Source organism: Colobus angolensis, unplaced genomic scaffold, assembly GCF_000951035.1.
Source record: "Colobus angolensis palliatus isolate OR3802 unplaced genomic scaffold, Cang.pa_1.0 Scaffold3, whole genome shotgun sequence".
In the NCBI taxonomy this organism is placed as follows: Eukaryota; Metazoa; Chordata; class Mammalia; order Primates; family Cercopithecidae; genus Colobus; species Colobus angolensis.
This window is the reverse complement of record NW_012116265.1, coordinates 18,259,824-18,281,937: the sequence shown is the minus strand read 5'-3', so window position 1 is coordinate 18,281,937 and position 22,114 is coordinate 18,259,824. Positions and strand designations below refer to the sequence as shown.

The 22,114-nt window shown below is 44.3% G+C and overlaps 3 protein-coding genes across 5 annotated transcripts in view; 2 read left to right on the top strand and 1 right to left on the bottom strand.

The window, feature by feature from the left end:
* The window catches only part of FLVCR2 (feline leukemia virus subgroup C cellular receptor family, member 2), a 69,003-nt gene extending 63,597 nt beyond the window's left edge, over positions 1 to 5,406 (top strand). The window contains exon 10 of the mRNA XM_011949529.1: positions 3,648 to 5,406. Within this exon, the coding sequence (XP_011804919.1) occupies positions 3,648 to 3,719 (72 nt within the window). The 3' untranslated portion in view covers positions 3,720 to 5,406. The remainder of the gene's footprint in view (positions 1 to 3,647) is intronic.
* Positions 5,407 to 8,106: 2,700 nt separating this feature from the next.
* LOC105517129 (chromosome unknown open reading frame, human C14orf1) lies at positions 8,107 to 18,345 on the bottom strand. Its single transcript, XM_011949525.1, has 5 exons — positions 17,929 to 18,345; positions 14,561 to 14,724; positions 12,113 to 12,203; positions 8,993 to 9,111; positions 8,107 to 8,858 (listed from the first exon to the last, which is right to left on the bottom strand). The coding sequence occupies exons 2-5, from the start codon at positions 14,691 to 14,693 to the stop codon at positions 8,779 to 8,781; spliced, it is 423 nt and encodes a 140-aa protein (XP_011804915.1). The 5' UTR covers positions 14,694 to 14,724; positions 17,929 to 18,345; the 3' UTR covers positions 8,107 to 8,778.
* The window catches only part of TTLL5 (tubulin tyrosine ligase-like family member 5), a 306,711-nt gene continuing 302,864 nt past the window's right edge, over positions 18,268 to 22,114 (top strand). For 2 of the 3 annotated variants that reach the window (XM_011949527.1, XM_011949526.1), the window contains exons 1-2: positions 18,268 to 18,531; positions 20,189 to 20,359. In XM_011949527.1, the coding sequence (XP_011804917.1) occupies positions 20,286 to 20,359 (74 nt within the window). In that variant the 5' untranslated portion in view covers positions 18,268 to 18,531; positions 20,189 to 20,285. The remainder of the gene's footprint in view (positions 18,532 to 20,188; positions 20,360 to 22,114) is intronic. The other variant, XM_011949528.1, reaches the window with a different exon arrangement.

The window sequence follows — 22,114 nt, the reverse complement described above, 5'->3', positions numbered from 1 at the left end:
GATCTCAGCTCACTCCAGCCTCTGCCTCCTGGGTTCAAGTGATTCTCATGCCTCAGCCTCCCAAGTAGCTGGGATTGCAGGTGCATGCCACCATGCCCAGCTAATGTTTGTATTTTTAGTAGAGACGGGGTTTCACCATGTTGGCCAGGCTGGTCTCAAACTCCTGACCTTAAATGACCCACCAGCCTTGGCCTCCCAAAGTGCTGGGATTACAGGAGTAAGCCACTGTACCCGGCCTACAACATAATTTTAATGCCTGCATAGTGTTCCTTTATATGGATAAGCCATGATTTATTTAGCAATTTTCCTGTCTGTGGACATTAAGGTTGTTTTGAACTGTTACAAATAATACTGTGATTAATATGTTGGAAGTTGAATCTTTGTGCATGTTCTCCAGTACTATATTTCCTGGAGAAATGGATTAATGGTCATACCCATTTCAAATACTTTGATATGTGTTGCTAAACTCTAGAAAGGTATTTTGAGTACTAGCAATTTCTATTGCTAGGCAGTCATATGAGTGCCAACACTGAGTATTTTTCATTTTGAAAAGTCTTTGCCAATTTTCTAAGGCAAGAGATATCTGTAAGGGATATTTTTAGTGTTTGAAGGATCTGTGTTGGCAGATAGATGATAATCTTTAGGTCTTTACTATTTGTCTTTTGCTATTACGTTCTAGAGTTGGCAGGCAGCAGCAGATAAGCATGTGGAAGAAGGAGCCTAGAACAGGAAATCCACTGGGGAGACAAGGAAGGCCTTTCAGCAGGAATGACATTCTTTAGTTCTGTGTCAGGGCCATAGTATGGCCACCGTGGAGATGGATTTTCACCCATCCTGTGTACAAGGGGGCATAATGATTTGGTACGCTGACTGGGCACAGTGGCTCATGCCTGTAATCCCAGTTCTTTGGGAGGCCAAGGTGGGTGGATCACAAGGTCAGGAGTTTGAGACCAGCCTGGCCAACAATGGTGAAATCCTATCTCCACTAAAAATACAAAAATTAGCCAGGCTAGTGTTGCACACTTGTAATCCCTGGGAGGCCAAGGTGGGTGGATCACAAGGTCAGGAGTTTGAGACCAGCCTGGCCAACAATGGTGAAATCCTATCTCCACTAAAAATACAAAAATTAGCCAGGCTAGTGTTGCACACTTGTAATCCCAGCTACTCGGGAGGCGAAAGTTGCAATGAGCTGAGATTGTGCCACTGCACTCCAGCCTGGGTGACAGAACAAGACTCCGTCTCGGGGGAAAAAAAAAAAGAGAGAGAGAGAAATGATTTGGTATACTTGGGTAAATATATGTATAGTGAGTCTGGGAAAAGGTGCGTGGTGAAAGATTTCAGTTTGGAATATGATGTGTTATGTCAAGTGACATGAGGTTTTGCTGTTTACTTTATAACCTGTGTTTATGTTGGCAGACATAGGCAAACAAAGAAAATAAAAATCACCTATAATCCTGCTTCCCAGAGATAACCTAGTAGCATTTCCAGTGTTGTAGTCCGTGGACATGTTTGTGTATATTTTGTTTTCTACTCTGCTTATTTACTTGTTAGTATAGCTTGATAACATTTCCACACTATTACATTACACCACAACCTCATGTCTACCGTATATTTCCATCTCACTCATTATCTCAGTTGTTCCACTATTTCATTGTTCTTGCAGCCAGCTCTTTGTGCGCATGGACCAGGTTTGTTAATCAAGGTTACAATTGTTGGCCCAGTCTCTTTTGAGTGTGGGGTGCTAGAAATGGCGATGAGTAGGAATAAGAGCCTTAGGTTCCGATAAATGGTGCTCACCTGTCTTGTGTCCCTGGGTAATTCACTGTGTGTCTGTAGACCTCCCAGCCACCTGTGGCAGCATGGTATTATGAGGGATCAAAGTCATGCTGGGACTGACACCAGCAAGGAAGCCAGAGCCATCACAGAGCAGCCCTCCTCTGGAGCCGTGATATTACACACCCCGTGGCAGCTGGTGTAACTCAGAGACCTGCAGACAAATTCATTGTCAGGGTCAGGTGAAGACTGGGCACATAGCAGATCTGGCCAGTCCTGCTCTTTTTAATCAGTGAGATGTATAGTTTAGGGAAAAAGAGATAGGACTTCTGGGACAGGGTAGTAATTGTCCTTGACTATGAACATCTTATTGTTTTGGGTTTCCATTTTTCTTCTAGCACACAGACAGTAGTTGCACTAACTTGTTTCCCATTTGTGATTGTGATTTCAAGATGATGGCTTTGGAGGAGGCGGGTGTGTTGTGTGTGTGTGTGTGTGTGTCAGAGAGAGAGGGGAGACTAAGTGACTGAAATAGGCTGTTAGTTGCCTGAATGATGGCTCCTCATGGCTGAGGCTGACTTGATGCCAAGTGTTAGCAAGATTGAGAATGGGAAGGTTGGATTCTACAGCTGTTGCCATTGCCACAAACAGGCACTGAGACACTCCCTGGGGAAGAAAGCACCATTTGTCCACTTGACACTGGCTTCTGTCTTAGCCCTGTGCACATCCTCTAGGCCTTGAGTAGTGTTGGCTGTGTGGTGCTGCACCTGTGCCCAAGGCCTTCTTGTGAATCAGAAGAACCTTTGAGGTCACAGACAAAGTACTTCTTAAAACAGCAGACAAAGGCCCAGGTTGGCAGCATGTACCTAGAGGCCCCACAGGATAATTTCCAGGTCATGTTTAGTTCCAAACCCACCTAAAAAGTATGACCTATAAGACTTTCCTGTAAATGATTCCTGTGCCATCCCTCCCTTAGAAAGCTAAAGCCATTGAGCTTACATATGCAATTATGCATACTGCCGTGGGATCTGCTTCATGTTCATTATGATGGTATTCCTCAGCCGGGCGCAGTGGCTCATGCCTGTAATCCCAGCACTTTGGGAGGCCAAAGCGAGTGGATCACCTGAGGTCAGGAGTTCGAGACCAGCCTGGCCAACATGGTGAAAACCTGTCTCTACTAAAAATACAAAAATTAGCTGGGCATGGTGGTGGGCACCTATAATCCCAGCTACTCGGGAGGCTGAGGCAGGAGAATCACTTGAACCTGGGAGGCGGAGGTTGCAGTGAGCCGAGATCATGCCACTGCACTCCAGCCTGGGTGACAGAGCGAGACTCCGTCTCAAAAAATAAATAAATTAATTAACTAAAAAAATAAAAATTAAAAATTAAAAAAAATAATAAAATAAAATAAAAAAGTATTCGTCATCCTGGGGCTGCCTCCAAATGGGGGTTGTTGGAAATTCCCAGGGAATTGCAGACCTGGCACTTTGGACAGTGATTTGATGGTTAGTCGAGGTGAGTTTTCAGCTGTCAGAACGTGGAGGGAAAACGGCTTTGCTTCTGTTTCAGTCCTGAGAGTGAGCCTGGAAGAGTGACACTCAGAGCCGGATCATTTGTGGTGGCCTCGGCATCATAGAAAGCTTGCCCTTTTTCCCTCTGATGAGCTCATGATGTTGGGTGGTGTGTGTTTGTGGGGACGTTTATGGCAGGGGCTGGTTGCTTCTTTTCTTGTTCCCTTTCTTGGCTCTCTGGGATGCTGAGTGGCCCCTGGCTCTTGTATTCTCCACTGATTAGTCATGGCCAGGCAGCTGCTTCAGCCAGGGTGGAGTCCTGTGCCTTTACCCACAGGACTGCCTGTTTGTTTTGCTTTGTAGAAACTCCAAGAGGAGGAGGAGGAGAGCAACACCAGCAAAGTGCCCACTGCTGTGTCAGAGGATCATCTCTGAGATGAAGGTGGTGACAACTCAGGGAACATGAACACCCCACCTTTTCCTTCAGCACGGCTCTCACTGCCAGCACAAAGGGCTTCGCTAGAGACGTTTTTGGAGGGAACCAGCAGGACTATTTGTGGCTTGGATGGCCTATTCCTCCTAGAACCCACGTAAGAGCTTGGATGATTTAGTTGGAGAAAATTGCACCTATCACCAAATGCCCGTTTGATTCCCACCTCCACCCCCTTTTAGGTTATGGGAATTGGTGTTGGGACAGGGTGACGGAGAATTTTTGGAGTCAATCCTAGCTTGGTCTCTTGCCTTCCCTCCTTTCCTCCATCCATCATGGACAATGCTTGCAAAATTTTCACAGGAAGAAAGCTTATTCAGGATACTGACTTGAACTTTCCAGTGTCCTAAAGGCCTCTCATGAAGCCCAATTCTGAGAAGTGGCAAGCGGCTCTGCCGGGGTGATCTCCTGGGTCATTGGACTGGCTGCTCAAGTTCTGCGGGAGAGGAAGCACCACTAGAACAATTCCATCGGAACAGCTCCACCAGGACTTGTGGCCCTAAATTTTCCTGGCCTAACGGGGTCTGTCTCCAAACCCTCTTTCCTAAGAGCTGAGCAAACCAAACATCAATAAACTTGACAAAAGACTTTGTTGTGGCCATGATGGAGATACCTACACGGGAGGGCTACCTACCTAGGTGTGATGGTGCTGGGGGCTACCTTCTGAGTATATTTGTGGAGGCCCATATTTGGGAACTCTGGCAGCTTGAGTTGGGAATGGGAAGGTTCTTTTTTACAGAAGTACTTCCCCAGGGACTTCTGTGTGTCACAGTCACCTCTGATGCCTTTATCTCGATGCTGCATTGGGAATCTCAGCCATTAGCCCAAGTGCTTGTTTTATTCCAAGGCAGGGTAATCCCAGCCAACTTACTCTAACCTTTGCTGAAAACTAATCTTGATTCATTCCACTCTGACAAATCCAAAGCTGCTTCTGAGAGATAAGAGGGAAGAGATAGAAGGAAAGGTGCCCCTTGAAATGGGAATTGAGTCTGTTAGAATTAAAAGCTCATCTCACGTCTGCTGGGGACAGTATTTGCACCACCAACCCCTCTCTTCACCTGCTTTGAGCGATAATCTTTATCAGATATTCTAAACTTAAAGGGATTCCCTTTAAACCAACTCAAGCTGACCTTTCTTATCTAGCCTGCTGTTTGGCTGTACTCATGGGCTTTGATAATATCTCCTAAAAATGAGATTTTGGTAATTTCTCCTATGCATTGGGCAACTGCCATCGTGACCACTGTGCTGTCTTGCTCCATCCACTACCCTGGCCTCAGCATATAAGGGCAGCCTGTGCTGGCTGCAGTACTGTGGTGCTTGGGCCACTGCCTGAGAGGAGCCAAGTGTGTGTGTGTGTGTGTGTGTGTGTACAGATTCGAGTAATGGATGCAAGGAACGTGCTGTATGTAATAGAATAAAGAAGTTCATGCTTTTGGCAGAAGTAGTGAGTCAGTGTGGAAGAGAGGTGAGGGTGTGCTTCACTTTTTGATAAAGAGAAAGATGTTTACTCATCAACCCATCAAAAGGTATTAACACAATGTTTACCAAACCTATTACTTTATTTGAAAAACATAATTTGTGTTTTCTGTTTGTAAGATCAGACGTTTTGAGGCAATAAAAACTTCTCAGAAAGTGGTCTGCCTTATCATTTGGTGGGGCAGAGATGGCTCTTAGAAGTCCCTCAGGACTGTGACATATTCCTGAGGTCCCTGTCTCAGGTATGGGGAAGGGCTGGGCTGGGGTGGGGGAGTGTGAGGCTAGAGGAGCAGCAACTGTGGCCTTCCACAGGAGCATCTCACTGTTGCCAGACCTTACCATCTGGGAGGGATATTTTTTAAAGACAAGGCTGTAAAGGTTACTGTTTGCCTACATGGAGGGGCTGCAACTCAACATCCAACACATGACCCTGACCTCTTTCCACGCTGTGTACGCGCTGGAATGTGAGTGACTGCGGATGAGAGAGTCCACTGTTGTTCCTGGCTCTGCCTCAAAGGGTGGTTGAAATATTTGTTCTCTGATTACTTCAGCCATGCACCAGCTTGCTGTGGCTGGGGCCCACGGTTCAGTCCCAGCAGCTGCGGTCCTGCGTTACCATTTTTCTTCCTAACTGTCCAACTTCCTGTTACTCATCCCTCCCCAGTTGTGATCCCCTTGTGCATGTTACTTGAATACGCTGCTACTACCTGTGTGCTGTGCCTTTTTTCCCTAGAGAGTTCTACTGGGCCTATGGCATTCTAGCACCTTATCTATTAGCAATTCTTAGCTGAGGAACAATATTATGATTCTATTTTAAATGATCTAGGAAGGGACCCAAGCCTGGGCTGTTAAGAAATGTAATATCCATAGTGTCTGCTAAATACTCTAACTATACATCTCTTTAGATCCTTTGGGACCCTGCCTTTACTAATCTGGAATCACTTTTTTTTTTTTTGAGATGGTGTCTCGTTCTGTTGCCAGGCTGGAGCGCAATGGTGTGATCTTGGCTTACTGCAACCTCCGCCTCCCTGGTTCGAGTGATTCTCCTGTCTCAGCCTCCCCAGTAGCTGGGACTACAGGCATGTGCCACCATGCCCAGCTAATTTTTATATTTTTAGTAGAGACGGGTTTCACCATGTTGGCCAGGATGGTCTCGATCTCTTGACCTCGTGATCTGCCCGCCTCAGCCTCCCAAAGTGCTGGGATTACAGGTGTGAGCCACCACGCCCGGCCAGGGAATCACATTTCTATGACGCATGCTCAGAGGACCTAAATCATCCAATGTTTTCATGAACTCCTTTCATAAGAGGTCTTCGTGTGGATCTGCGTTCAAATGTTAACTGTCATCACTGCTTTTCTTACTGCCTCCTAACAATATAGCTGGCAAGTAAAGAAAAGATAGTTCTTACTATTGAGATGTTTTTCTAGATACAGTGTTCTGGGCATATGAGACCTGGAATTTCTGCAACCAACTTTGGTACCATAAAAGAGGTTAGCCTGAGGATGCCAGCAGACAGGTAGTGCTGAAAGAATCGTGAAGAAATGGAGCTAGTCTTGATCAAACCCTTCCTGAAGCTAATATTGTAATTTTCAGTTATATGAGCCAGTTATCTTTATTGTTTAAGCTAGTTTAAGGTAGGTTTTGTCCTTTCATCTAAAGAGCCTTAACTGATAAGAGAATTCCCAATGTATTTAAGTGTAAACATCAAGCTTCTTATCACACACTTACAAGCCGCCTGCCTCCCTTTCTGACCTTTTCTTTCACTTCCTAACTCTTCACCATGCTGTGATTATGTAGATCTTACTCCTTGAAAAATACTATTTCTACCTTCCAGTTGCCGCTCCCTCTGCTCTAACAGCCTGCTCCATATCTTAAGACATTTGACTCCTGGGCATTCAAGTCTGAGCTCAAATCCCACCTCTTAGCCTGGGCAACATAGTGAGACCCCATCTCTTCCCACCCCCAAAAATATTAGCTGGGTGTGGTGGTGCACACTTGTAGTCCCAGCTACTTGGGAAGCTGAGGCAGGAGGATCACTTGAGTCCAGGAAGTTGAGCTGCAGTGAGGTGTGATTGTGCCACTGCACTCCAACCTGGGTGACAGAGTGAAACCCTGTCTCTAAAAAACAAAAAAATCCCATCTCCCCAGGGAGGACTTTCTGATGATAATTTATGTTCCCCAGTGCCCACCCCACATTCCTTCTTGACCAAAATACCTTGTGTTTGTCAGAGTTCTTATCACTATTTGAAGTTCTTTATTCATGTATTGGCTTGTTGATTCTGTTACCTTGACTACAATGTAAGACCCACAGGGCAGGGGCATTGCTTGTGTCGTTCATTTCTCTCTTTCCCAAATGTCTGGCATGGAGAAATACTCAACAAATATTTGCTGAAACAGCAATGGCCTTTTGGATACACACACTGTGTATGAGGGTCCAGCTGGGGGAGGCCCTCTGGGTACAGTATAAGAGCAACTGTCCATTCCAGTGCATTCTCCTCGGGGTTTAGTTGTCTTCTTCCCATGTCATGCAGTTGTTTCATCTACGCTGCCTAGTTCTATTTTTTTGTCGCTGCTCTCTCAAGAATCTGTTTCTTCTTTAGGAGGAAACAAGAAAGGGCACTTAGTGTTTAGTTGTGAACGCAGAATCCTGAAGGTGCGAAAAAAGATTTGACTTCAAGAATACAAGAGGAACGAGCAAATGACAATAAGGAGCTGGAGGCAGCCAGGCTGACCTGTGTCTTGAGCTGTCCTACTCACTATGGTGTATTCAATCAGGCATAAAGCTGTGATTCTCCTAGGGCTCAGAGAAGGCAGCCGTGCTCTTGTCTTAGCAGAGGTCAAAGTACAAGGACTGATCAGAGCAGAGGGTTTTTCTATTTATTACAAAAGTTGTTACACAAATACAGCTGACCAGAAGGTCTAAAAACAGCCCAGACTCTTCCAACCCTCATGCATCTGTAGACAGAGGGAGAGCCATGGTCTTGCTCACACACAGGGGAGCCCTTCTTAGAAGAACTGCCTGTCCCTTGGAAGGTTCAGAGTCTTGGGTCCAGCAGCAGAGAGGAGCCCAACCTGCGTGGACAACCCCTTGAGGCAGCCCTTGGTCACAGCTGCTCTGGGTGGGCAGCGGGTTTAAGTTTCATAGTTCACATGTTCCCACCACACAAGTCAAATCAAGGCATGAAAATAAAAGGGAAAAAGGGGAAGGCTGGAAACGGGAATCCTGGAAAGAGGTTGCAGGTGGGGGAAGGAGACACAGTGGGTTTCTGAGGAGCTGTCAATTTCTTGACTTGGATGGAGTTATATAGTATTCACTTTAAAATTATTCTTTAAATTGTACATACATGTTATATACTTTTCTGTATGTGTATCTTTAAATTTTAAAAATTAAAAATAAAAAAGAGGCTAAAAGTGAATAAAGGGGCTGATGATGGAACAGAAAAGAAGAAATTAAAGAGGAGAGACGATGAAGGAAGAAGATGGCCAAGGCGGAAGATGATAAAGTCCCGGAGGTGGTAATGCTGGCCTCAGTTTCTCTTCTTCTGTCTGGATACTGGTTCTGCTTCTAGGTACTGGAGCCCGACTAGCATACCCAGGATGGAGAAACCTTAAATACAGAGGAAAGATTAGTGACTGACACAAATACAGCACCTTTTTTCCCTCTCTCCTGTGTCCACCCTCTGTACTAGCTCTCGAGCTGGGACAGTTCCTATAGGAGGTCTAGGGTGGTTGGATGCTTACTTGCCACCATCAGAGGGGCCAGGACGCCAATTGTGGGAGCTGCAGTTCCATAGACAAACAACTCAGAGAGGAAATGCCCCAGGGCGAGGAGGAAGGTCCAGAGTGTGATGTGATAGAGCCTACAAGGAAGCAGACAGAAATGGGAACCAAAGTTACTATTTGTTCAGAACAGAGGAAAATGATCAGACTTGATACATACAAATAAGAACCCAGGATGTGATTCAGGCTTAAAAGAAAGGACACTTGTTCCTGAGGAAGACCTGGTTATTTGATCACACCAATATTCTCATCTAGGGCAAAACTGAAGGTTTCAACTGCTAAACTGAGAGGAGAATGGTTCGGGCACCCAGAATGAATGTCCAAGTCTCAGCAAAGTGGTGAACTCAGCTACAGTAAAGCAGAGCCTGAATTATGACAATCCCAGGCAGTGTAGACAACTTTGGATCCAGCATGCTTACATATTCTATTTATCCCAATTGGTTGACTCTGCAGTCTAATCCCATCTGGCAGGCATCTGGCCACGCACTTGTTGGTGTTTATGTGATGGATGCCACAGAATGAATGGCCTCATGAGGAGTAAGGAGCAAGGTCACCTCTGGGGCTTTTAGAAATGCTCTTGAAATATACGTTGGTTACTTTGTGTTTTAGCCTAGAAAAGCAGTCACATTGAGGACATGGTGACAACCTCATGGGAAGAGAACTTGTTTTTCAGCTTTGACTATAAGGTAGAGAAGAGTCAGGCTACTAGGTGACTGACCACTTTGTTTGCTGACATCTTTTTTTCAGGTATAAAATTTTTTAAAATTATGAAATACTTCACACATTCAAAAAATTTACCAAACACTGTAATGAACATCAATGCAACCAACACCCAGCTCCCTCAGATCTTAACCTCTTGAGACTTTGTTTCAGAGACTCTTTTCTAAGAAATACAAATTTACAGAATAGAGTTAAAGCATCCTGTGTATCCTTATCCTGCTCTGAGCCTGTTCTCCCTCACCCCCACAAGTAACTGGTATCTTACATTTGATTTGTATCTCTCCTGTGCATGTTTGTATACTTTTTTTTTTTTTTTTTTTTTGAGGCAGACTCCTGCTCTGTCTCTCAGGCTGGAGTGCAGTGGCACAATCTCGGCTCACTGTAACCTCCGCCTCTTGGGTTCAAGCAATTCTCCTGCCTCAGCCTCCCAGAGTAGTTGGGACTACAGGTGCATGCCACCACGCCCAGCTAATTTTTGTATTTTTAGTAGAGATGGGGTTTTGCCATGTTGGCCAGGCTGGTCTCAAACTCCCGGCCTCAAGTGATTGATCTGCCTGCCTTGGCCTCCCAAAGTCCTGGGATTACAGGTGGGAGCCACTGTGCCTGGCCCATTTGGAAACAAGTATGTATGTGTGTTGACTTTCAGTCTCCAGTTAGGGAGGGAATAGGATCAGAATGCACATCAGAAGTGAATGGATCAAAGTCCTAGGCTAGAAAGGGCTGGAAACAGAAGTCAGCATTTGCAGCTGTCCTGTGTGGGCAGAGGGGAAAGTAAATGGTAACTGAGATAAAGATAAGTCTGGGTTAGGCCAGGCATGGTGGCTCAAGCCTATAATCCCAGCACTTTGGGAGGCCGAGGTAGGCGGATCATGAGGTCAGGAGTTCGAGATCAGCCTGGCCAACATGGGGAGACCCTGTCTCTACTAAAAATACAAAAATTAGCTGGGCGTGGAGGTATGTGCCTGTAATCCCAGCTACTAGGGAGCCTGAGGCAGAAGAATGGCTTGAACTCAGGAGGTGGAGGCTGCAAGGAACTGAGATTATACCACTGCACTCCAGCTTGGCTGACAGAGCAAGACTTTGTCTCAAAAAAAAAAAAAAAAAAGATAAGTCTGGGTTGTCTTTGCTCACTTCAAAAGCACAACAAGCAAAAGAGATATCCCTTATACTCATCAGCAATCCTTCTTCATGGTACAGGTCTTTAAATGATTATTCAACCCTCCCTTCCTCTTAGTCACCCTGAGAGGTAGAACAGGTATCTATTCTCATTTTATGGATGAAGTGGCCAAAGTGCAAGCAAGGTGAATAATGGACTTGCTACTGCAAAGCTAGTTACCAACAAAACTGGGGCCAGAACTAAACACACTGCTTCCAAAAGTATGTGTCAATCTAGGACAAGTCAACTATAGTTTCAAGTTTGGGGAAAAAAAAAAAAATAAGGTTGAAGAGATCAAAGGGCTAATAGTCCTGCTTCAAATCTCCCTTAAGTCAGTCTTTCTTTAAACTAATTGGATCTCTAATATTTAGATGTGCAAAATCAGGAATTAAAATCATGACCTCCAGGGCTGCTAAGAAGAGACTGAATCAAGATCATGTAGATAAAAGCTTGGCATAATAAGAGGAGGTCAATAAATATTACCGCCTCCTGTTTTCCCCAGATGCCAAGAGCCTGGATAAGACAGAAAAACATCTTAATGTGAAGCTGGCATTCTGACAGCCTCCGTTGGTGACCTGAACAAACTGTTTTCACCTAGATTGTGATGATGACTTGCTGGGAAGAAAGCTTGAGCCCCCTCCAGTGGCCAGAGCCGGTTACGGCTTCTGATTGCCTGCAATTGTTCCACCGTGGTCTGTGGACCACGAGTACCCAAGACAGGTAGAGTTCAGGAGCCCCAGCTTCTCTTTCACCCTGACCTGCTGATGCTGCATACACATACAACGGTTTACTTGTGGGTTCCTCTTTTTTCATGGATCGTGATTTCTGTTCATTCTTGCTTAAGGAGGAATGTGAGAAAGGTAAGTGTAGGTGGCTACTCTAAAAAGAGCACACCACTCTACTTCTTCAGTAGAAGAAAGGCTGATTCTTTCGTAAAGAAGTGGAGGGGCACGATGCAGGCCACTGGATAACGGCCTGCCAGTTTGCTATGTCAGTTCCAGAGAATTTTCAGACTTTAATGAAGACCTGTTAGGTCTATTATGTTTTCTAGGCTTGGAGGGAATGTAATCTAGGAGTATTTTGTTATCCACATTCTAAGCTAATGCATTAAAATGATTAACAGTTCCCATTACTCAAAGTAACAGGTATGCCTCACATCTGATTTCCAACAAAAGGATGCTAAAGCTCTTCCTTCCCTTACATACGTCTTGTTGTGAATGTCAATGGCACAGAGGCAGCGAATCACCGATGACAGCAGCGTCCAGATCCCAAAGGTCCGAGCTTGGAGGCCATTCACTGTGTGGCAGAAAAAAGCAAGAGTGTTGAGAAGCGGAGGTTTGGGGTTCCTTCCAAACTCCTCCTATTTCACTCGTGGTTCATGGGAGGTAGGGAGCTGGACCTGACCTCTCTGTGGCTGGCAGGATGGAGGTCCTGGTGGCAACATGGGAACTAGAAGGAATTCCAAAATGAGAACTTCTCAGATTCTCTTCGAACGTCTATAGTTGGAAGGGAAGTTCCAAGAGTGAAAACCCACAAAGAGCCCAGTTAGGCAAATAACTCCTAGATATAGTAATTTACCCCTTCTGTCCTAGAAGCCAAGACAGTCTGGATCAGGACAGGTTTTGGGGAATGTTGTAGAGACTGATCTGGAAATACAAGATGCCCAGGAGGCCAGTAGACTTTCAAGGCTGATCCGGGAGAGAACTCAGAGATACTGGGGACCAATTTAGATGCCCACATATCATCTTTAACATATGTGAGTGCTTGGGTCTCTTCCTGCATCCAGATCTATGCTGTTGGATGAAACAATACCAGGCTGGTTTCCTGTACGCATGGCAGTGGGACAAAGCACTGTTTCTTTGTTGCTTGCTGGGGGCACCCTGCTCTTGGTAGCTTTGTTCTGACATTGCTGTATTAAGTATCTTGCCCTGAAAGTATGGGTCATATTCCACCATAACAGTGGTTCTTAACTCTGGACATTTATTACAGTTAACTGAGGCAGTTTTATAAAATTACAAGGCCTGGGTACCAGACCAACTATACGTATTCTCTGGAGGAGGGTCCCAGGCATAAGTATTTTCTAGAAACTCCCTGCTTGGGTGATTTCAATGCAAAACCATTGAGCTAAGGCATCCAGTGGCTCGGGGATGCCAAAACAGTGGAAGATACTTCCTTTGCTGGTCTACTGCCTGTTGAATGAGATAACTTTTAAGGGACAAAATTGACAACTGAAAGGTCTACTAATGTTTACTTGGGCTTTAAGGAGTTTTCCAGCCTTTGGAAAACCAGACAGCTCTCCCAAATTCAGAATACTGAAGACCATTAGATAGTAGTGAGAAAAAATTCCGTATGCCAACCAAATATCTAGCATTCGCCCTGGATAGCTACCTTCTTTATAAACCAATTTGATAGCTTTTCTTATGAGAAGACTGAGGACTTTTCTCTAGTTAAGAGTACTCAACCAGCCCTAACCCGATTAGGTATGAGGTAAAATTCTGTGGGACACTTTAGAGCACTGCCACGTTCAGAAGAGTACCATGAAGGCCCCTAGATCACAAGGGAGATGGCGGCTTCAACTTCTGTGCTGGCTGAACACACACACATACACACACACACACACACATACACACAAAGTTCTGCTCAGCTATATGCCCTTAAGTCACATGACCTCTGGACTTCTTTGCCTCAACTTTAAACTCAAAGGGCTAGACCAGATGACCTCTAAAAATCTGTGAATCTATATAGGGTTCCATGACCACCTGAGGGCAGCATTTGAAGGCGAAAAGATGGAATTATTCTGCTCACTTTCCCAGGTTCTTTACTCTCATTATATTTGAGCTTTGCTTAAAATGAGCCTTAGCCTACTTAATTTCATTTTATACTCAGACACTGCAGAAAAACGAGCTAGGTCAGAGCCTGAATCTGGGTTAGCTATAAATGTGACACAGAATTGTCATCTGCTGTGAAACGGTGCTGCAGCTTAAACTACCCCACACACCAGCGTGATGAAGTACAAGCTGAAACGGACAAACACTCTCAGCAGAGAGACTCAGGAAGCCAGGAAAGGCTGCCATGGGCCTTCTTAAGTTTCATTTTGGGAGACTAACTGGAAGGGATTTTAAATATTTTCTCAGGGACTATGTCATGGGAAGACCTTGAATTAATAACTCTCCATCTGTAACATGGAATATGAGTCATGTAAGCCCTAACCTGATTCTGAAGAGGGCTTTGAGATCTATGTAAAGCTTCTTTATGGCTTTCTAGTGAGGCATCACAGAGTCACCAAGTAAGTCTATTTCCTCACTTGCCCTTATAATTTTTTTTTTTTTTAAATACGCGAATTGCTCAGGGTAGTGTAAAATGAATGAAAAGTATTCAGAGAAGCTTGGGGGGAAAAGGGTCAAGTGCTCACTACAAAGTCTATTACTCCAGTGGCTGCCAAAGGCTAGCTAAGGCAGCATCACAATTATCTGGGAAGTTTTTTAGCAGCTGGATTCCTGAGCTCCACCCAGGTTCAATAAATAGGTTTGGTGAGGGAAATGGGTACCTGTGTTTGTTGAAGTTTGCTAGGTTATTCTGATGTACAGCCTGCTTTGGGAACCACAGCATAGGGCCAGTCCTACAAAGGATGCAGAAATTCTTTGATTTCTTACCAAGGTTCGGCTTGCCAGTGTACAGCTTTTCATAGAGAAAGGTGTGGTCTCGGAAGCTCTGCAGTGTGTTCCCCATGGCTATGATGGACACCATAACCAGCCAACTTCTTAACACATTCAGGAAACGGCTCATGACTCCCCTCAAATGTGGGAGGGCTTTTTGCCTTGGAAACAAAGGCAGAGGACATGAGACAATGAGGGCCAGTCTATGTTAACCATAAGCAGGAACGGAGGAAGAATGAAGCAGGCCAAAAAAAGATATTCAGTCACACTAATAGTGGTGAATGAACAGTATACTTTGCAATAAGTGGCACAGTACTTGTCTTTGTCTAAGCAATTTCTCCAAAATATTACCCTGAATCAGAGCTCCTTTTTCTGGGTTGGAATCAGTCCTCCATCTTTACTTCCATAGCTTCACGTTTTCATGCCGTTCCTTTGTAATGCAAGTAGTTCAAAGGTGATTATAACTATACTCACAGACACCTGCCAGGCTATTGATGACAGATTCTTCCAAGCCTATGGAACTTTATACATTTGAGTGGGACTTACGGTGTGAGGTCACTATTTACATCCCTAGGTTTTCTGGACGCTGGTTCTCAGGTATACCATGCTCCATAAACTAGAAGAACAATCTAAAAGTTAAAAATAAACTGCTGTGTGTCAACTCAAAATAAAATCCTAAGCCCACCACGGACTGAACAGAGGCCCTCTTGGCCTAGGGGACCCCAGAAAAATCCTAAAACTGAGCCCCTGGCCATGACGAGATGGGAGGTCTGACATGCCCTGTTATATCCCTTCCTTTTTCAGGTTTAGAGACAGCAACTTACCAGCATTAAAGTTAAAATAGAGATCATAAGAATGACAGAACAGATTCGTTGTGCAATAAGGTACCAAATTATAAACAAGACCTAAGGCCATGCCAGGCAAGGGTTAAGTCACGCACTCCCACATTTAAAGAATAAAACTTATATTCTGCCACAAGGTTTTTTTTTCTCCAGCAGCTAGACAAGCACTGGCTTGAGATAGGCAATATTAAAACAATTATAGCTCATCTAGCTCACAGAGGCTGACTCCATGACCCCTATTCCACCAGCTATAACTACACCTTTGATTGGACAAGAGACTGATTTCAGTAACTTTCTCCAGATAAGATCACCAACTGTGGACTGCTCCTGGCCAGTATAGCAAGATCACACACTTGAGTGTCTTGGTGTCCTGAAAAGACTTTTTGATGCATAGAGCCTAGGTGTGATAGACTTAAATGTTAGGTCTCTACTCCAAAGTGAACAGGGGTCATATGTGGTTACACATGATTGTTCAATATGCACGTGTCAGGACCACCTTCAGGAATATTCATAGTTCCTCCTGTAAGCTGTTGAACATGTATGTTTAGCCAACCTGTTCAGCATAAAGCTCTACCCCAAACCCATCTCCTTCAAAGCACCTGTCTCTGATCTTAGTGGGAGGCACTCTTCCCTGTTGGGTGGCTGTAACCCTTTGCAAGAGATAAAGCCTCTTTTCTTTTTCCACATTTATAAATTGTGCGTGTTTAAGTTAACATGTGACTTTAGGACTAGTAAGAAAATTATATAGTGAAGGAAACAGCAATCTTGGTGTTGGGCTGCAAGATAATAACAGGTTTCAGTCATTGAGCACTTACACCATGAACTGTGCCAAGCACCTAACACATATTACCATTTAATCTTCACAATGAGGTAGGCAGGCACTATTAATATTTGCATCTTACAGATGAGGGCTGGAACGGAGAGGTTAAACAAGTTTCTTTAGGTCACGCAGCAAAGTTGGCAGAGTTGAGATAAGAATCATAGTCTGTTGGACTGCTGCAGTGCTACCTCACTGTTTGAGACTATTTTAATGAAGTTCCCATTTTTTGATAAAGAAAAGCATACCATATCCTCTTCTGTCTTCAAGTTGTATAGAAAATACAATTAGATTACATACTTTTTATTTTTTAATTTATTATTATTATTATTATTATTTTGAGACAGGGTCTTGCTCTGTCACACAGGCTGGAGTGCAGTGGCATGGTCATGGCTCATTGCAGCCTCGAAATCAAAGGCTTAAGTGATTTTCTCACCTCAACCTCTCCACTTGGGCTCAAGTGATCCACTCACCTTGGCCTTGCCTCCCAAAGTGCTGGGATTACAGGTGTGAGCTACAGCACCCAGCCTTTTTTTTTTTTTTTTAAGGCTTAGATCAACTCTTGTTGAGTAGTAATTTCAGTTAGTCTGATTTAAATAAAACCAAAATAGATAAATAATCTAATAATGGAATGACTTTTTCCCATCCTCATTATTATTTTCTCAGTCCATGGTTTATCTGTTGTCAGGTTAACCTCTTGGGCCTGAAGTGGTAATAAACTAACAGGTTTTCTTTGTCCCTTTGGCAATATAAATTTCGGTATTGTTCTATGCTACCCAGTGAGATAGATATTACAGTCAGCAATGGTCCAAGGCAGTGTGAAACACCCCCCCCCCAAAAAAAAAAGCAATAAAGAGATCTGGAGAAGGAAGGGTGAATTGATGAGCCCTTCAGGGAGAGCTGATCACAAAGGTGGTCTCTGTCCAAGACTGAGGATCTACTGGATATCACAGGCCATTATCACTTGGGCCAAGATCCACCTATCCTCTTTATTTTCTCACCCTCTCTCAAGAGGAGACTCCTCCGGGGTTTAGAAAAGCTGCACCTCTCCACTTTTCTGCACAAGTACGCCTTCCATTTCACAGAAGCTCTTAGAAATCCCAACAGATAGCTGATGAGGACAGAATCTGAGTACTTCTGAATTGCTCTGCCAATTTCTCAACCTAATTTCCCTAAAGCTTTAGGGCCTCATAGAGTGTATAGAACATCTATTTCCAAATTTTGTCCTGGCCCTGGCCCAGCCCAGCCAAGCCCAACCCAGCCCAGCCCAGCATAGGTGTGCTGTTAAAACTTAATCAGGAGAGAGGGATTCTTATCTTGGCCCTACCACTCAGTAGCTGTGTGACCCTGGGCAAGTCATTTACACTTTTCAGTCTCGGTTTCCTCATCTGCAAAATGGAGATAGAAATATCAACCCGAAGGGTTATTATAAGAATCATATGAGAAAAAGTGAAGGCTCTTTGTACAGTGCTAGGCTTATAGTGGCTGTTCATTCGCTCATCCATTCCTTCTTTCCTTGAATTCACCAGCCTTCTCCATCTTCCTAGCTCCCCCTTGTCATCGCCTCTCGAACCCTTTTCCCCCCAGAAGGTTGCCTTCCAGGTATCTTCCTTCCATCTCACCTCTATTTTTCCAGATTCTCCGATCCTCTCAATCAGAAGCAACACAGACACTTACATCCCTCTTCTCCCCCATATTCTCCTTACCTGGCGACCGGACCCCCAGCACAGCAGTGGCAGCAGCAGCCGCCGCAAACAAGCTCCCCCAGAACAGCTCCAGCTCGGAGTCCACCTGAGCCATTTGCCCCCACCCCCTCCCTCAGCCCTGCTCCAGGATTGGGTCGTTTCCTTTAGTCCTCTCTCTGATTGGCTGTCCCGGTTTTGCCCGAGCAGGAGATGGGGAGTGAACCCCTTTACTGCCAATCAGCGGTTGCCGCTGCCTAAGCCTCTCCCCAGGTACGCCGCTCACGCCGTAAACCCTCCTGTTGGACTTAGCGGAACTCCGGGTTTGGATCAACCTCTTAGGGGCGGAGAAAAAAACAGCGGAAAAAAAAAAAAGAAGACTCTTTCTGCTGAGGGCAGGGCTCTGCGCCCGCGCTGCGCGGCGGTGACGACATTCGCCCGCGTCCGCAGCTGAGCGTTATCAGCGCCTGCGCAGTGGCTCCCAGCGGGCGGTTGCTTGTTGGTTGTTGTAGTAACCGGGGAAGCGCCGTCGGCGGCTGCCCTGAGGCTTGCTGGGGAAGGAAGAGGGAGGTAGGCGCAGAGCGTGGTCCACGCCTACTCGCCCCGAGCCATGGGAAGATGAGACAGGTAAACGCCTGCTCCGGCGCGCATCCCTACCCTAGGGAGGAGCGTTCCCGGGTCCAGGCTGGAGCTGGCCGCCGCACTTCCCGCTCAGAGCCCGGGAGTAGCTGTTGGCTTCCGGGCGCGCCGCGTTGATTCGCGGCAGCGGGGTCGTCCTGTCCTTTCCGGGGGGAACATCTGCGGACCTCCGTGGAATTGGGGTGAGCTGGGTTTGGGGCTGAGAAGCAGATTCCTTTAGGGCGAGGAGTGTCCTTAGGCTAGTGTCTTTAATCTTCCGATCGACCTGTTTCTCCCTGCTGTGCAAGCAGCCTAGGAAAGGTTGGCATCCCTTCCCGTTTAGAGGTTTTGTTTAAACTTAAAGGACTTCCCAACATTTTGGGAAAGATTAAGAAATCCCCTTGAGAATCCCCTGAAGAAAGCCATTGAAGTCGTTAGACATTGCCCATTGCGCCGAAGATCATTATCGGGGTCGTTTTTTTTTTGTTTTTTGTCTGATTTACAGTCTCATCGTATTTATGAATGTATGGAAAAGTTAAGAAGGATTGACAGCAAGTAATTATCGCTGAGTAATGGGATTATGGTCATTTAAACATATTCCTTTTCTTTATTTGTAGTTCCTATTTCTTCTTCTGACACACACAACGAACATGTACTTTTTTACTTTGGAAAAAATATTTTAAGTTAGAAATGCAGTGTTGGAAATTTCCCAATTTTATTGTATATTTGAGAGTCATATCAAAGTTTGTGATTTTTAGTAAGGAAGAATAATTTTTAAGAGTGGAAGGGCATTCCCCCCTCCCCCCCAACTATTTATATGGACCTTTGATTCAAGAGAATATATTCATCTTTCGGTTCATTGTTGAATTTATTTTACGGGAAACATGATGGCATCTTGTCAGAGTGCTTGTCATAGAGCCTAAATAAATATTTTCAACTTGTTTTTTTTTTTTTTTTTTTTTTTTTTGTGAGACGGAGTTTTCGCTCTTGTTGCCCAGGCTGGAGTGCAATGGCGCGATCTTGGCTCACCGCAACCTCCGCCTCCCAGGTTCAAGCGATTCTCCTGCCTAAGCCTCCTGAGTATCTGGGATTACAGGAATGAGCCAACACACCGGCTAATTTTTTGTATTTTTTTTTTTTTTTTTTTTTAGTAAAGATGGGGTTTCTCCATGTTGATCAGGCCGATCTCGAACTCCCAACCTCAGGTGATCCGCCCGCCTTGGCCTCCCAAAGTGCTGGGATTACAGGTGTGAGCCACCCTGCCCGACCTGCAAGGGTCTTAAACCTTGAGTTTTTATTTATTTATTTTTAACCCAGGCCAGGTTTGTCTAGCAAGGAATATACGTTTTAGGGAATCAGTCACCTGCCTCAGACTGCCCTGAAAGTGAAGAGTCTATCCTTTTGGTGCATATTCGATTTAGTAAATAATGAGAAACTCAAACTTAGTAACAGCTCTTCAGATATATAGAGCACAGACAGTATGTTTGAAAAAAATCTTGATTTTTGTGGCATATCGAGGCACTGTTATGGAAGATAAACTTATAGAGGTTGAGCACTATTGAGGAATATAGTCATTCTCATTACTTAGATTACCAGCAATAACCAATAAATAGACAACTGCATTGTGTTTCAGGTCAGTTGATCTGATCAAGTTGATTTCCTGCAGGAATTTGTGCCATCCAAATTAGGCTTGATCCAGTGAATCTGCTAGGAAAGGTCTCTGAGGCCCCCGTCTGCTGACTGCATGACAAACCCTAAAGGAAATGCCAGTCGTGATGGCCCGGGACCTGGAGGAAACAGCATCATCCTCAGAGGATGAGGAGGTCATAAGTCAAGAGTAAGTAATAGCAAGCCTGCTTTTGACCTGTGCTTTAGACTCTTTTACTTATATGCTCTTATATACTCTTCTCTTTTACCTATATACTCTTTTTTCTAGTGTCATTCCTTGGGGATTATCTAACTCCGGTTTTAGCTTCTATCCATAATGTCATTTAAGGTCTTGTTATTCATTCCCAATCAGCTATGAGAAATGAGATAAGGCTCTCTTTCTGGGCTCGTAAACGAACATCAGCTCTAAATGTTGTGAAATGCAGGTAGTAGCTCTTGGTGAATGAACTCTTGCTCAGAGCTCCCAACATAGAAGATTTTGAAATGTTTCAGTATTGAAGAAAAGCATGTCCAAACTCTGTGACACTAGTTACGTTTGCTAATTTTCTCGAAAGCCTTTACAATGATAAAATGGTGGTAATATAGAGAGGTCAGGTAACTTACCATAGTAACTCTGAGACAGGATGTTAGAGTTCTATGGCCTGTGCTGCGTCAATTGAACCACATTGCTTTCCTGAGTTCTTTTAGTTAAGAGTGCAGTTTCATGATTACTGGATCATCACAATAAGAATGAATGATAATAGCCAGGCGTGTTGGCTTATGCCTATAATTCCAGCACTTCGGGTAGCCTAAGTGAGTAGATCACCTGAGGTCAGGAATTCAAGACCATCCTGGCCAACATGGTGAAACCCCATCTCTACTAAAAAAACAAAAATTAGCTGGGTGTGGTGGTGGGTGTCTGTAATCTCAGCTACTTGGGAGGCTGAGGCAGGAGAATGGCTTGAACCCAGGAGGTGGAGGTTGCAGTGAGCTGAGATTGTACCACTGCATTCCAGCCCAGCTGACAAGAGCGAACCTCCATCTCAAAAAAAAAAAAAGAAAGAATGATAATGATAAATATAGCTACTACAGATGATGATAAAGGCTTTATCTTATCTATATCTTATATATTTTTAAATCTGAAGATGTTATTATTTACACTTTTTTAAACTCAGGAAATTTTTTTCACTTTTTTTCCACTTTTTTTAATCGGGAAATTTCCTCAGTGATGCATCGAGCGTAAATGATGCCTTGAGATTTGGGCTTAGCTTTTCTGGATTTTGATCACTTTGCTCTTTTGCCTCCTTTAATTATTACTTGACACAGAGTAAAGAGAGAATCTGGTTTAAAGGTAAAATTCATTTTTAAGAGTCTCCCTGAGTCCCTTTGGATATGTGTGTACTGTGTAACCTGAAAAATAGAGATAATATCTCCCAGACTATTGTGTAGGGGTCTAGTTAGACTCAAATAGAATAATGTATGTGAAATTACTTTGTAAGTGCCATACAAATGTAAGGCATCATTCTTATTGGTTTTAATATTGAATTTATGGTGGGCTTCTTAGAAGATTACTTGTTTTTGTAATTTGAAGAAAATTGTTGAAGCATTAAGAAAGCTTTGAGGAAACATTTCTTATCAGTGTTAGGTCATAGAAACGAATAGAGATTTGAAAGTATATTTGGGTCATTCTTGTTCAGGATAATTAAAGGGATAATTCCCTCTGGTTACTTTGTCTTTTTCTGACTTTGCTTTCAGTGTGCTGCCTCTTACCCATTTTGTAAAACTTTTAACTTCTGCTGCAAGTATCAGTCTTTCCCCTTTATAAAAGTTGCTCTTTTACTCCAGTACTGTCTCTCTTATTAGTGGGCTTACAGATTGGGCCTGACAAATGTTAGATTGAACTCTATGAAACTGCCATTTTGGTAGGTCAGAAACAGTCAAATAC